This window comes from Mirounga leonina, unplaced genomic scaffold, assembly GCF_011800145.1.
Source record: "Mirounga leonina isolate KUSES-001 unplaced genomic scaffold, KU_Mleo_1.0 Mir_154, whole genome shotgun sequence".
In the NCBI taxonomy this organism is placed as follows: domain Eukaryota; kingdom Metazoa; phylum Chordata; class Mammalia; order Carnivora; family Phocidae; genus Mirounga; species Mirounga leonina.
This window is the reverse complement of record NW_023270389.1, coordinates 60932828-60948548: the sequence shown is the minus strand read 5'-3', so window position 1 is coordinate 60948548 and position 15721 is coordinate 60932828. Positions and strand designations below refer to the sequence as shown.

The following is a 15721-nucleotide window of genomic DNA, read 5'->3' as shown; positions in this document are numbered from 1 at the left end:
TATTAACTCTTCTTTAAATGTTTGGTAGAATTCACCTCTAAAGCTGTCTCATCCTGGATGTTGGTTTGTTAGGAATTTTTTGATTACTGATTTAATTTCATTTCTGGGAAGTGGTCTGTTCAAATTTTCTATTTCCTTCTGATTCAGTTTTGGGAGGTTATATGTTTTTAGGAATTTATCCATTTCTTCTATGTTGTCCAACTTTTTGGCATGTAATTTTTCATAATATTCTCTTGTAATTCTTTGTATTCTGTGGTGTTGGTTGTTATTTCTACTTATTCATTTCTGATTTTGTTTATTTGAGTTCTCTCTCTCTCTCTCTCATTTTTGAAGAGTCTGGCTGAGAGTTTACCAATTTTGTTGTTCCTTTCAAAAAACCAGCTCCTGTTTTCACTGACCTATTCTATTGTTTTTGTAATTTTTATTTCATTTATTTCTGCTTTAATCTTTATTATTTCCCCCTTCTGTTGGTTTGGGTTTTGTTTGTTCTTCTTTTTCTCACTCCTTTAGGTATAAGGTTAGGTTGTTTGAGATTCATCTTGCTTCTTAAGGTAAGCCTGAATTGCTATAAACTTTCCTTTTAGAACTACTTTTGCTGCATCTCAAAGGCTTTGGGTCATTGTGTTTTTATTTTCATTTTCTTCATGTATTTTTTTTTTTTTTTTACTTCTTCTTTGATTTCTTGGTTGGCCCATTCATTGTTTAGTAACATGTTATTTAACCTCCATGTGTTTGTGTTCTTTTGAGATTTTTTCTTGTGGTTGATTTCTAGTTTCACAGAACTAGTTGTGGTTGGGAAAGATACATGGTATGACTTCAGTCTTTCTGAATTTGTGGAGACTTTTTCTGTGGCCTAATATGTGATCTGTCCTGTGGAATGTTCCATGTGTATTTTAAGAAGAATGTGTATTCTGCTGTTTTAGGATGGAATATCCCAAATATATCTGTCAAGTCCATCTGGTCCAATGTGTCATTCAAAGCCACTGTTTCCTTGCTGATGTTCTGTTTGGATGATCTGTCCTCTGATGTAAATGGGGTTTTAAAGTCCCCTACTATTATTGTATTACTATTGGTTACTTTTTTTATGGTTGTTATTAACAGCTTTATGTATTTGGGTGCTCCCATTTTGAGGAGATAAATACTTAAAATTGCTGTGTCTTCTTGTAGATTATTCCTTTTATTGTTACATAGTGTTCTTCTTTGTCTCTTGTTACAGTCTTTGTTCTAAGTCTGTTTTGTCCTATATAAGTTTTGCCACCCTCACTTTCTTTTGACATCGATTTGTATGATAAATGATTCTTCATCCCTTCACTTTCAGTCTGCATGTGTCTGTAGGTCTGAAATGAGTCTCTTGTAGGCAGCATATGGATGGGTCTTGTTTTTCAAATCCATTCCGTTATCCTAAGTCTTTTGATTGGAGCTTTTATTATATTTACATTCAAAGTAAGTATTGATAGGTGTGTACTTAGTGCCCTTTTGTTACTTGTTTTATGGTTGTTTTTGTAGTTATTCTCTGTACCTTTCTTCTCTTGCTCTCTTCTGCCACCATAAGTGGGCTGTCTTTAGTGTTATGCTTGGATTTCTTTCTCTTTAATATTTACATATCTATTACTGATTTTTGATTTGTTGTTACCATCGTCTGTATAGAGGAGTCTATAGTAAGGTGATGGTTATTTAAGTTTGAACACATTCTTTACTACTCTCCTCCCCATGTTTTTTAATAATATTGTGTCAGGGGCGCCTGGGTGGCTCAGTCGTTAAGCGCCTGCCTTCGGCTCAGGTCATGATCCCAGGATCCTGGGATCGAGCCCCGCATTGGGCTCCCTGCTCAGTGGGAAGGCTGCTTCTCCCTCTCCCACTCCCCCTGCTTGTGTTCCCTCTTTTGCTGTCTCTCTCTCTGTCAAATAAAGAAATAAATAAAATCTTAAAAAAAAAAAAAAGAATATTGTGTCATAATTTCCATACTTTTATTTTGTGAGTTCTTTGACTGATTTTTATAGATACACTTATTTTTACTGCTTTTTTATTTCCTACTTTTCTTACTCTTACTTATAGTTTTTTCTTTCCACTCAAGGAGTCCCCTGTAACATTTCTTGTAGGGCTATTTTTGTGGTCATGAATTCCTTTAACTTTTGTTTGGTAACTTCTAGCTTTCCTTCTATTCTGAATGATAGCCTTGCTGGATAGAATATTCTTGGCTGCAGATTTTTTCCTCCCAGCACTTTGAATATATCATGCTGCTCTCTTCTTGCCTGCAAACTTTCTGCTGAAAAATCAGCTGATAGTCTTACGGGGTTTCCCTTGTATGTAAGTTTTCTTTTCTCTTGCTGCTTTTAAAATTCTCTATCACTGCTTTCTGCCATTTTAATTATTATATGTCTTGGTGTGGACCTCCTTTCATTTTACTGGGGAATCTCTGTGCCTCTTAGAACTGGATTTCTGTTTTCATCCATAGATTCAGAAAATTTTCAGCTATTATTTTTTCAACTAACTTTTCTCTCTCTTCTCATTCTGAGATCCCTATAGTGAGAATTTATTATGCTTGATGATATTGCTGAGTTTCCTAAGTTGTTCTCATTTTGCGTATTTTTTTTTTCTCTCCTCCATACTCTGTCCTCCAGGTCATTGATCCATTCTTTTGCTTCCTCCAGTTTATTATCTAATCCATCTAGTGTATTTTAAATTTCATTTTTTGAGTTCTTCATTTCTGATTGATTCTTTTTTATGTTTTTTATCTTTTGTTAAGGGTCTCACTTATGTCCTCCACTCTTCTGAATTCCTGTGAGTATCTTTATGAAAATTACTTTAAATTATCTATCAGGCAGATTACTTTTTCTGTTTTGTTTAGTTCTTTTGCTGTGGTTTTGTCCTGTTCTTTCATGTGGGACATATTCCTGTGTCTCCTCATTTTGTCTAACTCTCTGTGTCTGTTTCTCTTTGTTAGGAAATTCAGCTACATCTCCTGCTCTTGAAAGTAGTGGCTTTATGAAGAAGAGGTCCTGGGATTCCTTGCAGTGCAATCCCTGTTCACTGGAATCTGATGCTTCAGGGGTGTCTCCTATGTGTGTTGCATGCACCCTACTCTTGAGTCTGAGCTGCTTTTTTCTTCAGTCCAGTTGTCTGCAGTAGTTTTCTTTGCCTATTGTGGGCAGGGTTTGTTCCCTGTGGTCTTAGTGGGCCAGTTTGGGGCCCCCTTGGGCTGGAGGTGAGTCAGATCAGATATTCACCAGAGATGCAGTAGCCCTGAACTACAGGGCACTTTCCTTGTGTTGTCCCCTGAGAAGCTTTTGTTGGTGGGCAGGGCCACAGTGTGCCTGGTGTGTGTGGCTGTCTTTCCCTGTCCCCAGGGCAGGAGTCACTTTGGAGTGGTGGTAACCCCTTTGGGGGCTGCTTGCACACTGCCAGGCTTGTGGCACCAATTTAGATAGGCTCTGGCCAAGAGCATATTGGATGGGGAAGATCCGCAAAGTGCATGGGGTGGGAGGTGCCGTGTTTAGCAAGTTTTGCTCTGGTCCTCTGGGGGAGGGGATCTGCAGTGCTGGGCAGGTCTGCCTGAAGGGAGTGGACCTGCCAGATTATGGGGGTTGGGGTGCATTGTAAGCAAGTTAGGTATTGAGCATGGGTGCTGTGCTGGTTCCTGCAGGTGACTATATGTTTATACTGTGGGGGTGGGGGAGGCAGATACATGGCACCTGCCAGGCCCTTTGTTCCTGGAGAGGTCTCCCAAGGATCTCTGTCCCTCTAACACACGCTCTGAGATTAGTAAACAAATCTCCCTCCCATATGCCCCAGGTGTTTTTCAAACTGCTGCTTCTATGCTGGGCTGTTTTTTGTGCTGTCTCTTTAAGGGTAGGGACTCAGCTTCCTCTAACTTTCCTGGCTCTCCCAAAAATCGAGCCAGCTGGATTATTAAATTTCCAGGTTTTAAGGCCTGGTGGTTGTAAGAACTTAAGGAATTTGGCCCCTCTGATTTTAAAAGCCAAATGTTTATGGGGATTTGTCTTCCCCCTGCAGGCTCCCTGAGATGAGGGTCTGTTGCTCACCCCTCTCCAGGCCGCAGGTCCCTCCTTTCCACAAACAGTCCTGCTGTCCATTTAGCTCCCCACTCTATCTCCGTCCTTCCTACCTCTTCTGCCTTTAGTTGTGGAATTCATTCTGGCAGTCTTCGGGTTGTTTTCTGGGTTATTTAGACTGATATGAGCGTTATCTTATTGTATCCATGGGACAAGGTGAGCTTAGGGTCCTCTTACTCCACCATTTCCCCAGAAGTCTTCTCTCTTTCTTTTTTTGTCTTCATCCTTCCCATGCTTCTTTCTCCCCTGATTGTTTTTTTCCTTTCTGGGCCCGTATCTGGAAATACTGAGCCAAGGAAAATGTGCCTTCCTGCCACCGGATTGTCTTGTTGAGGTGGACTGACGGGTGGAGTGTAAAACAAGGAGGGGGCATAGGGAAGCTGCCACTCATATCTTCCCATCTTCTCTGGACAAAATTGGGATTGTGACCCAAACTGACCTTCCCCTCCAGGGTGGCCTCTGCTCTCTGACGTAAGTCTGCTTTTCCCCGCCAAGACCCAGGGTGTGCTGTGCAGACCTTCCAGGGTAAGCCCACTACCTAATCTAGTGTGAAATACACATGAGCTCAGACGAACCTGAGTTTACATCCCAGCTCTGTAGCATTCCATCTAGCCGGATGACACCTGGCCACTGTGAGCCTTGTTATCTTCATCCTGTGTTCATTGATGGTGATGTGTAAGGTTAAGTGTGAAAGTACCCTTAAACTGTAATATGCAGACAAAGGATAATAGCTACAATTATAATACTTTCTCTACTGCCCTACTACCTCTCTCCAAGAAGAAAGCTATAGTTGCTCTTCACTTAATACCGTTATAGGCCTGGAATTAATGAGGCTGTGGTCTGAGCTTTCTGGATTTATGGAAACAGGGATCTGTTGCCTACTCAGATGCACCATCATGTTCTCTGCAGCTGTTTCTTCAGAAGTCAGTTTAAAAGTTAGTGCAAATGAAACATCTAGTGACAAAAAATATGAAAGTATTCAAAAACTGAAAGAGACATCAAAAGAACAAAGGAGACAATTCATAGGAGCCTCTGCTCGCAGTATACGCAACAATGCGAGCATCACAACAAATAATGACAGAATAGATAACTACACTTTAAATTTAAAAAGTGAATCTATGAGTCCATACTAATAAAACAGCATTTAAAAAAAATTTAAAGAGGGTGATAGGAGAAGGAAAAGCTTTTCCTGGCAGAATAATACCAAATAACAAATATAACATTAATGATAGAAAGTTATCAACAAGATAGATTCAGTCAAGAATCAGAAATGGATGGATGACAGATCAGTGAGTGAAATGTTAGGTGATAGGATATTTACAGGTACCTCTGTACCAGTTACTTATTACTTATAGAGGGAAGAAAGGTACTGTTTAGTGGAGAAATCTGGAAGGGAGATACTCCCTTCCCCAAGGGACCAAATTTAGCATCTCCAGTAGTGGGACAACCCAATATCATGTGTCACCTCATACGATGCACTTTGAAGGACACATTACCTAGGTAGCATTCCTGCCAAAAATACTTAACCTAAAGCTAACCATGAGGCAACAGTCAAGCAAATCAAATCCAGAAATATTTAGCAAAACAACTAGCCTGGGCTCTTCTAAATTATCAACATCAAGGAAAACAAACAAAACTAAAAATAGGCTAGGGAATTCTCCTAGACTAAAGAGACCTGACAGCTAAATGCAATGAGTGAACATTATTAAGTGGATCTTGGATCCTAAAAAAAAGATAAAGAAAAAAGAAAAAAGGAAAAGAAAAGAAAAGAAAAGAAAAAAACCTGGGATAAAGGACCTTATTGGGACACCTGAGGAAATTTGAATATTGGTAATAGCTCTATATTAATGTTAAATTTCCTGTGTGATAATTGTTTTCATTTATTTAGAAACATGGCTTCCTTGTTAGAAATACACGCTGAAGATTCAGAGATAAATTATCCTGATGTCTACAGCTTATTTTCAAGTGGTTTTCTAAAATGTATGTGTGTGTGTGTAATATTACATATGTATACATAACTTTCTTTCTTGCAATAAATATATTCAGTCACACTGTACTTGTCTAACAACTTTTCTGTGGATTTGAAATTTTTTCAAAATAAAAAGTTGGCCGAAATTTATTAAAACAATTAACAATTACTTTACTAATTAATAGTCAATAGTGTTAATCCCTATGCCAGATTAAGAATTATCAGGACACTGTTAGCCTGCCAGACCTCACTGATATCTTTACTGCTATCTTTCACAAGTAAACTCACCCTGACCCAAATTCTTGGGGAAAAAAATGAAACCTATATCTCAGCTGCATTAAAGCAAACTGACTTAGGTCTGTATCAATTATTTTCATGTCCAGAGGTGGCCAGTCTTCTACATCAATGCCAAGCACTCTAGTATCTTTGGGAAGGTCAACTTCTGCCTTGTCAGTCCTGGGCTTTAATTACAGCCAGGTGACCCCCAAACGAGGGAACAAAATCTGCATCGTTTTGAGTCCACATCTAATTGTATTGATGAACTAAGGCTTTCTGCTCAATTTCATCGATTAACGCCATCAGATAGCTAACAGGTGTGCAGTAAAAGTCACTGAATTGACCAGCCACACACCTGCATATATAATCAAGTCCTAGTAAGTGCTTCATTGCAGTAGGCAATGAAAATAGATTCACTATGAAAATGTCATGTAGGTCCTAGTTTATAAGCCTCCTTGAGCCAATATAGGTAGAATCTTTGTAGTAACTGCTATATCAGTTTGAGAACCTCGAGAAATTTTTAATTAATTAATTATAAGTTTTCAGACTATAAGTGACTTGAAAAAAATCTTTTATTTAGTTCTTACTATGAAGCTGTCTCTGAGCAAAGCACTTCACAGAGATTATCTCCTATAATCTTCATCATAACTTTTTTTTCAGAAACGGAAACAGATTTGAAGAGGTTAATCATTTGTCTAAGGTCACACAGCTAATAACTGGCAGAGCTGGATTTTTTCTACCTTATAATGAATCCTTTACTCTTAATTATTTCTCTATAATATTTCCAAAATCAAGTGGGAAAATGTATATGTGTGTATGTATGTGTGTATATATATATATAAAGTTATCAACAAGATAGATTCAGTCAAGAATCAGAAATGGATGGATGACAGATCAGTGAGTGAAATGTTAGGTGATAGGATATTAGGTGATGTGTATATATATATATACACACACACACATATATATATAAACATTCTTGCATTTGCCAGCGTACACACACCATGTTTTAAAGCTAGCAAATGCAGGGACTATATTTTTTAGTAGCTTAGTGGAGGGAAACTGTAGATAGTTCTTTAAGAAGGTAAAATATGTTTCTGGATTGAAAAAGAAATTTTGATGATCACATTAAGTTTGGAGAATAAATACATACGATTAATAAGAACAGCTAGAGTTCTATTTTAAAATCTATTAACAATGTAAAATGTATTTTTTAAAATGTATTTATTCCACTTGAGCTCCCTGGACTCACGGTTCAGATCATTTGTAGTTTATCTCAAAGTACCGTAAAAAGAGGCACAAAGAGGTTTTTTGCTGTGTTGTGTCTTTGTATATTCAGCTTTCCCCCTTGTTGTTAGGTCTCAGAAATAGTGCTGCAGCTTTTGGGCATAGTTCTGTTAGAGAGGGTGAAAGCAGGCGTTCCAGGGATTGGCCCCAAGGTGAATTTTAATGAGGTCTGCCTCCTTCTCTCCTTGCTTGCCAAGGCAGAGGATAGGGTGGGCTGTCAGTGCATGGAAATGAGTTCTGCATGTATGCTAATTAGATCTAGGCCCTGGAGAGTAGCCAGCTGTTGGCCGTTAAAGGAAATAAAATGATAGGTCACAGAAATAAGTCATTGCAAAGCCGATTTCTAGAGGCGGCTTCTAGCTGGGCATGGGAGACCAGTGCTGTGTCACAGAGGAGTCATTGTGGTCCCCAGGTCATGTGGAGGGGAGAAGAGGGGAGGTGAGCAGGGTCCTTGTGTAGGGGCTTTCCCTGGAATTCATTACCCATGCACCAGTGTGTCCACCGACCTGGGGTGGTGTCTCTATTTTTATTCTTAATATGAAATCATAATTGACTTTGATATTCGGTAAGAAACAAATAATGATGATAACTTTGGTCTCCCTTGACTTCTAGGCAGTTTCCCTCCTCCTCTTCCAGTCTTTCCTGGCCTTTCTTCTTGTCTAGCTCACCAGGCCCACTTTCTCTACCAGGCAGAAGTGATTAGATGTTTCCTGTAACTGGCTTTGTCCCAATTCTCTTCTCTTGAAAACCTCTTTTGGTAATCCTACCCACTTCTAAGCCTTCAGTAATGGGAAGAAAAATCTTCTTAGGAAAAAAGAGTAGATGATGCACATCAGCCGAGGAAAATGAGAAGGTGGAGAAGAACTAAGGCCTCTATTTGGGGATCTCAGAATCGCGATTGGGGGAGCACAGATTCCGGAGGAACCAGAAAAGTATCATGATCACGTGAGGAAAGCAAAAGGTTTTTATGAGAAAGAAGGAGAGGTTAATTCCATGATTTAGATAGAAAAGAGAAAAAAACAAAACAAAAAAAACCAAAAACCTGCTAATTTGGTGCTGACCAGTGGCGCCACTTCAGATTATTAGCTTATTGATGATTTTATTGGTGCTATCAAATGAAAGTGTCCCTGGCACATATTAATTCACTTCACTGTCCTCACATGATCCAAACGCCAGTTGCTCTGTTGAAATTTTATGAGCAACTGCTCGTAAAACAGTCACCGGCTGTGGCCCAGTTCAAGGGTTCATTAGTTGGAAAAGGAAATGGAACTTTGAAATGGAGGCTTTTTTTTTTTAAGATTTTATTTGTTTATTTGAGAGAGAGAGCTCGAGCGAGCAGGGGGAGGGGCAGAGGGAGAGGGGGAAGCAGACTCCCCGCTGGGCAGGGAGCCTGATGCCGGGCTTGATCCCAGGACCCTGAGATCCTGACCCGAGCCAAAGGCAGACGCTTAACCGACTGAGCCACCCAGGTGCCCCGAAATGGAGTCTCTTGTGTGCAGAAATTTTATATAATTCCACATACGTTGTCAGGCTGGGGAATGCTCTGTAACCCTTCTGGCCACCACAGACTTTAGCACTCTGGGGCAGCCTGATGAGGGTGTAGTGCTCTGATGAACCCTTCCTTGAATAATGTTTTTATTTTTAATTAATTAATTAACTTTTAAAAGCTTTTATTTTTAAGTAATCTCTACCCCCAACGTGGGGCTTGAACCTACAGCCCCAGATCAAGAGTTGTGTGCTCTACCGACTGAGCCAGCCGGGCGCCCCGAACAATGTTTTTAAATGCATAAATTAAACACATGGGATTTCAACCAATAATGTTGAAATAAATTTATCAAAATATTTTTTTTTAATTTGTGAAGGAGTAAGGTATATTGTGCACTACTTATTCATGAAATAACAAGATCTGACGACCCCCAGAATTTCAAAGCAGTGCTGAGTACTTGGAGATGTTGGCAGTAACTGTACCAGATTCTCCCTGGTGACGGACTCACAAGTGCTTCTAGTATTCCTGTAGGGTTTTGCCTGTTTTCGCAACTGAAGAGAATGTTAAATTTCAGTTAGAGAGCAGGGAAAGTAAAGATTAAGCTCAGAGAGTCCTGTGAATTCTATCCAAGAATCCAAGGGTAAGAACACCTGGTCTAAAGATTTCTAGAAGAGATTGGAAATCCTCTTTTGTCTGCCTGCCAGGAGCCGCAGGTCGCACCATGAGGAAAGTGATGGAGCAGAGCCAGGGACAGGTGGGCAGTTACTCCACATCCCTCATCCCGTCTGTTTCATTTGTCTGGGCTTCTTGAGTCTCCTCTTGTCTTCCTCAGCACCCCTGTTAAACTGAAGTGAAATTGAAGCTAGTCCCTTCTCTTTGTCGGCAGCTGTTGTGTTTTGGTTTTGTTTGTTGGAGGGATTCTCTCTGGTTTTATTTCTAAATATAGCCTCTAGGGGAACCTGGGTGGCTCAGTCGGTTGAGCATCTGCCTCTTGGTTTTGGGTAAGGTCATGATCTCAGGGTTCTGGGATCGAACCCCATGTCAGGCTCTGCACTCAGCGTGGAGTCTGCTTGAGGATTCTCTCCCTCTGCCGTTTCCCCTGCTCTCTGTCTCTCTCTAAAATAAATGGATGAATCTTTAAAAATATATATATACAGTCTTATAGGGGAGGCTGAAACTGCTCGTTACCTGGGGTCTTCCCCTCATGCTTCTATTAACTCAGACAATTGGGCTTTAAATGTGGATAGAAGTTAAAAATATCCAACTTCAACCTCTGTCAAAGGTTATGAAGTAGATTTTCAAAAATCCCCTCTCTCCACCTTTTTAACCTCATCTCACCTTGGCCTCCCAAACACTGCATTCTCCTGGATGTCTCTTGCCTCCCTGCATCTGTGTTGGTCCCTTCTGAATCCCTATCTGTTTCACACTCTACCAACCAGAGAAATGTAGGCATGCCCCCAATGTTAGGCTTTAGGCTAGTTTTCTCTTCATTTCTCCCCCTTGATGATCTCTCCCAACCCTTGGTCTACCTCCTTTCCCATGTTCCTCATCTGTTTAGTAGACCCCACTCACCCCCATCTTTCCAGTAGTTCTGATTTCAGGGAAACTCAGCAGAGATTCTTTGGATGCTTCCTGTGCCCTGAACAATAGGTTACGCACTATGGCTACAATACTGAACCAGTGGAGCTGGTCCCTGCCTTCCTGCACCCCATAACCTATCAGGGAAAGTCAGCCTTGAACAAATAATTTCAAGAGAGGGAATAGGATGGAGGGGGAGTAACAGGTCATGCAGGGCTTGGTAATCAGGGAGAGCTAGCCTAGTTGGGGAGATAGGGAAGTCTCTCAGAAGAAGTAATGTTTAAATTAAGACCTTGTAAGTTAATTGAGAGGTAGTAGTGTAGGAATGGTGATTGGGAAGATCCACACGAAATGCCAAAGTCTGGAGAAAATAGCAGGGAAGGAGCGAAAGATGTCTTGTGTGCTTTGGTGTAAAACTGAAAGAGGGTGTTTGAGTTCAGTGAGGCTACGAGGAGGCAAGACTAGACTGGTACACACTTGCCAACCATCTTAGGGGGTTGGGGGGACATCATCCTAAGGACAGTGGGGAAGCCCATAGGAGGTGTTCATCAAGCAGCAGAGTGCTTAGGTTTGCATTCTTAAATGATTAACACAAGTACAGTATGGAACGTGGTTGGGAGGGGCAAGAATCCATGCAAGGAAACCATGAGAGATGGTTATGGTCGCCCTCTTAAGAGACGATGTGTCGACCCTGCAGGAAAATCTGTCACCCTTGACTCCTGCCTGATCTTCCTTCACCTTCTCCTCAAGCCCATCAAACACTAAATCTTTTCAGATTTCTTTCCTAAAACAGTGTTGCCTGCACGCCTCTTTTTATTCCCACTGATTGAACTCAGACTTCTTGTTTTCCTTCCTGAGCTGGCACAGTCATGTCCACTCTCCACCGCTGTTTCATTTCCGGGTCTCCTTTTCTCCTTCCGGTGGCATGCAATGTGCCTGAAGGTGAGCCCCTGGCAAACTTGGCTGCTCCCAAATGCACCAAACGAAGCCCAAGCTCCTCTTCCTGGCTCTGTCTGCCCTCTCTGCCAAGGCAAGCTCCTGTCCCTCCCACCTCACCCCCTCCTGGGCTCACCTCACAAATAGCCGAGGACACCGTTGGGCAGGCTCCTTCCTCTACCTAGAACTCCTGTCTCTTCCAGTTCACCCATAGATGCATTTCAAGTCCCACCTCCACCCAATTCCACATGCCCCCAAGCCCCAAGCCCCAACCAGAATCAATCTCTCCTTCCTGCCCATACACAGTGGTACTTCGGATGATGCATTATCTATCTAGTTGAACTTCTTACTCCCGTTTCACCATTGCGTGGAGTCTACCTCCTGTTTGAATTATTATGTATGAGATAGGCTGTCTCTCTGAATTATAAATTCCAAAGGACTAGGGCGATTTGTCACAGTCATTTCCATGCTGCCTGTCCTGTGCTCATCAGACCTCAGCAAATGTTAAACTTGATTGTAGATGGTGGTAGGGTGATCAGATCCCCAAATTGTGGATGTCTCCGGGTCACATACCCAACCCCGTTCTGGCTGCGATAGTCATCAAATGCACAAGAACATTTTACCAAGACTATTGCTTTTGTTTCTAAAAGTGCTAAATGGGACAAGTCTCATTAGGAGAGACAGCTAACAATTTTAGTGAGGAGTGCTAGGTTCCGTGTTGAAAGCTGAAATTCACTCTGTAGTATTTCTTGAGCCCTAATTATGTATCCAGCACTAGGGAGGCATAGCTATGAATGAAACGGATCTCTGTTCTGGAAGCATTTACAGGTGTGCAGTTTTCCATGAAGAGTTACAAGAGAATTTACATTTCCAAAACTGGGGAAAAAAATAATTCATTCCTTTAATAAAACATTATGTGTCCCCTGGCTAACTTCAGAGGGAAAAACCACACAGTCTTCACCTCCATACCCAGCTGGGCCAGGGGCAGTGTATGTGTTGTCAATATACAAGGAAGTATCAAAAGACAAAATACATTCATTGGGATACTTTTGTTGTATTTTATTTAAGGTTTGATTATTGCGATTATTTTATCCATTCTTTATCTCCCACTTTACCAAAACCCTGCAACAGGTAGGTTTCAAATATTTCCTCAGATCATTTTATGCTTTTGGCTGCAAAGCATCAATAGATGTTAAGCAATAATAATAGTACGTACTATTTTTATTTTCTAGTAGTAAAAAAACTCATAATATTTCAGTTTCTAAATTAGTTCTATATACGCCCAACATTGTCCTAGAAACTGGAGGTATGCAAAACATAACTTATGGCCTAAAGTAGCTCACAGAAGTGCTATTGTATATAAGAATTGCATTACTATAGGAAAAAAGGAATGTATTACTAGAGGAAGATGCTTGTGTAGGAAGCTCTGAATTTTTCTTTCAAGGCTAGTTTGAAACTGGACATTGGGATCTATGATTTTCTGAAATATGAGCAAATCTGGGGAAAACCAGAGCATCTAAACTCTCAGAACCGAAGGTTAGCAGAGGGGAGATGTAAGAGACCTTTGGTGGAAAATGTAAATAATGAGGAACATATATATTCAAAAAGAGTGAAGAGTATGTTCCAGATGTCTCTGTCTGCATGTATAAAGATCTGTGGCTTCAAATTTGACTAGATTTTGTTTGTTTGTTTTTCAAAATCTTTTCTAAGAATTGCCCTGGTGGAAAATATTCCTGAAGGCCTTAACTATTCAGAAAATGCACCATTTCACTTATCACTTTTCCAAGGCTGGATGAACTTACTCAACATGGCCAAAAAGTCTGTTGACATAGTGTCTTCCCATTGGGATCTCAACCACAGTCATCCATCAGCATGTCAGGTAAGCTGCATCTTCTCTGTGTGTGATGATTTTACTTATGTGCATCTTCCATGCCTTTGGGTTCTGGCCTTCACTTCTTGAGTTCAAGGTCTCTTTCTTAGTCCACCTCCACCCACAGTACCTGTACATCATTGTATTCATGTGTAGGTGCCATTGTTGATCATGTGTCGCTCAGCTCCTGCTAGAATGCCAGGTTTTCAAGGGTAAACTCATGTTTCATCTGTGCATATGGTGGGCTCTCCAACAGCATTGCTGATTTGGACCACTTCAGAGGGCGCCATTCACGCCATGGTATCTGTGGACAGCACACCCCAGAATTCTGCTTTGCTCCACCTGCATGCTTGTAGAGCGAACCCCGTGCCTGCTTGCTGAAGCATTTATTTGGTTAATGGGTGTCATAATTCGCCTTGAGGATCCAGAGCCAACTTTTTTCTTTAATAGTGGAATCAAACTCCACAGTATAGTTGTATATTCTTGGCTGTGTCCTATTTGACTGAAGAGGAGAGAGAAATGAGCTAATTACAAGAACAGCTTTTAGAAATCTGATGAAATGATATAAATGAATTCTGAATGAAATGTTGTGGAGATAGGAAGGTGATTCTGGTCATCTCTGGGAGTTTTTTGTTTTATTTCTTGTTATTTTGTGTCGTAATGACCACAGTAGCGCTGAGCCACCCAGGCTGTTCTACCCAAGTATATGACCACTGGCCTGCACTTAAACATCCTATCTGGTCAAGGATAAAATCAGTTTTGTCATATATAAAATGTATTGGCATTAAGCCTACAATCACTACTTCATTGGTGCTTTGAAATCTTTTATTCAGTTGTACTATTTTAAAATCAAAGGATACCAGAAAATAGATAAAAACAAACAAACAAAACCCACAAAGGCTGTGCTGAAGAAGAAAATAAATTTACTAATTGTGTTCTGCACTTTTCTGCCTCTCCTGTTTACGCAGGTAGGTCAGGTATTTGCTGCTGCATAGATCATTCCAAAACTTAGTGGGATCAAAAATAATAATCATTTGGTCATGATTCTGGGAGGGGTTTAGCAGAGAGAACTCGTCTCTGATCCACATAGTATTGTTTGGGGTGGCTGGAATGTCTGGGCCTCTCTCTGCATATGTCTCTCATCATTCAATAAATGAGCCTGAATACTTTAATGGGAGGTTATATCATAACAGCCAAAAGCAGAAAGTATGAGGCCTTTTAAGATTTGGGCTCTGGGATCACAGCTGCTTCTGCCCTATTCTATTGCTCTAAGCAAGTCACAATCCAAGATGGGAGGAGTGGCATCTATATGGGAATAAGGAAGATTGTTGGTAGGCATCTTTGGAAATTATATATCACAGTCCATTCTGGCCATAGCAATCCATATCTCTTCCACATATGAAGTACCCACCCCCATTACAGCAAAGGCTCGAAGTTCAGGATCTCCTCATCTGCATCAGGTCTGGATCAGGATGAGGCTCCTCATATGGGCTTCTCTTGATTTAGAAACCTGTGAACTAGAAGACAAGTCAGATGCCTCCCAACACACACTCCCAACCTATAACGGGGAGGCAGTGATAAGATAACTACAGTAGATACCTTTGTTTAAGTGGTGGGGGTGGGGGATGGAGAGCACAGACCAGTCCTGAGCCCATAGCAGTTTTGAAATCCAGCCCGACCCACGCTGTGAGGCTTCCAAGCTCAGAGAACAGGGAATGCTGCTGGGCTCAGATCTAGTTCTGCTCCCTGGGGGCACTTTCCTAATCTGTGGTTCTCAGAAGCTCTTTGCTCCCCTCTGTGTTGTTCTTTCTCTTCCATAAGAAATAGCCTGTGTTTGCTTTCAACTTTCTTAGTTGACTTCCTGCTAGTAGAATCTGAAGCCCCAGAGACCTCTGTTCATTTTAAAGCATCTCTGTTCCTTTTTTTTTTTAGACCAAAATGGTATAATCCCTTCAACCTTTGTAGACTTAATCTGTATCCAATCATAAACTACTCTGTTAGCAAAAACCCTGATGCCAAACACTTGGCCGTGGGTCTTCTCTACTTTGGACTGTGATTCAGGCTGCTTCAGGACCTGTCCCTTAGAAAGTTGCCGGGAGCTCTTTGGCTGGCTGAGGGGGCCTGTGAACTGCCCACCACTTTCGGTCTTTCTGAGATCTTGATGAAGAATCTTACTGCCCTGTCTGTCATTTCATCTGTACCCTGAGGCCATTTCTGACTGGGAGAGTATTTTGCTGAATTGAGCG

General features: G+C 41.0%; 1 protein-coding gene across 1 annotated transcript in view; it reads left to right on the top strand.

The window, feature by feature from the left end:
* PLD5 (phospholipase D family member 5) overlaps window positions 1–15721 on the top strand; it is a 409631-nt gene that overhangs the window by 190841 nt on the left and 203069 nt on the right. The window contains exon 3 of the mRNA XM_035011037.1: window positions 13316–13484. Coding sequence (XP_034866928.1) covers window positions 13316–13484 — 169 coding nt within the window. The remainder of the gene's footprint in view (window positions 1–13315; window positions 13485–15721) is intronic.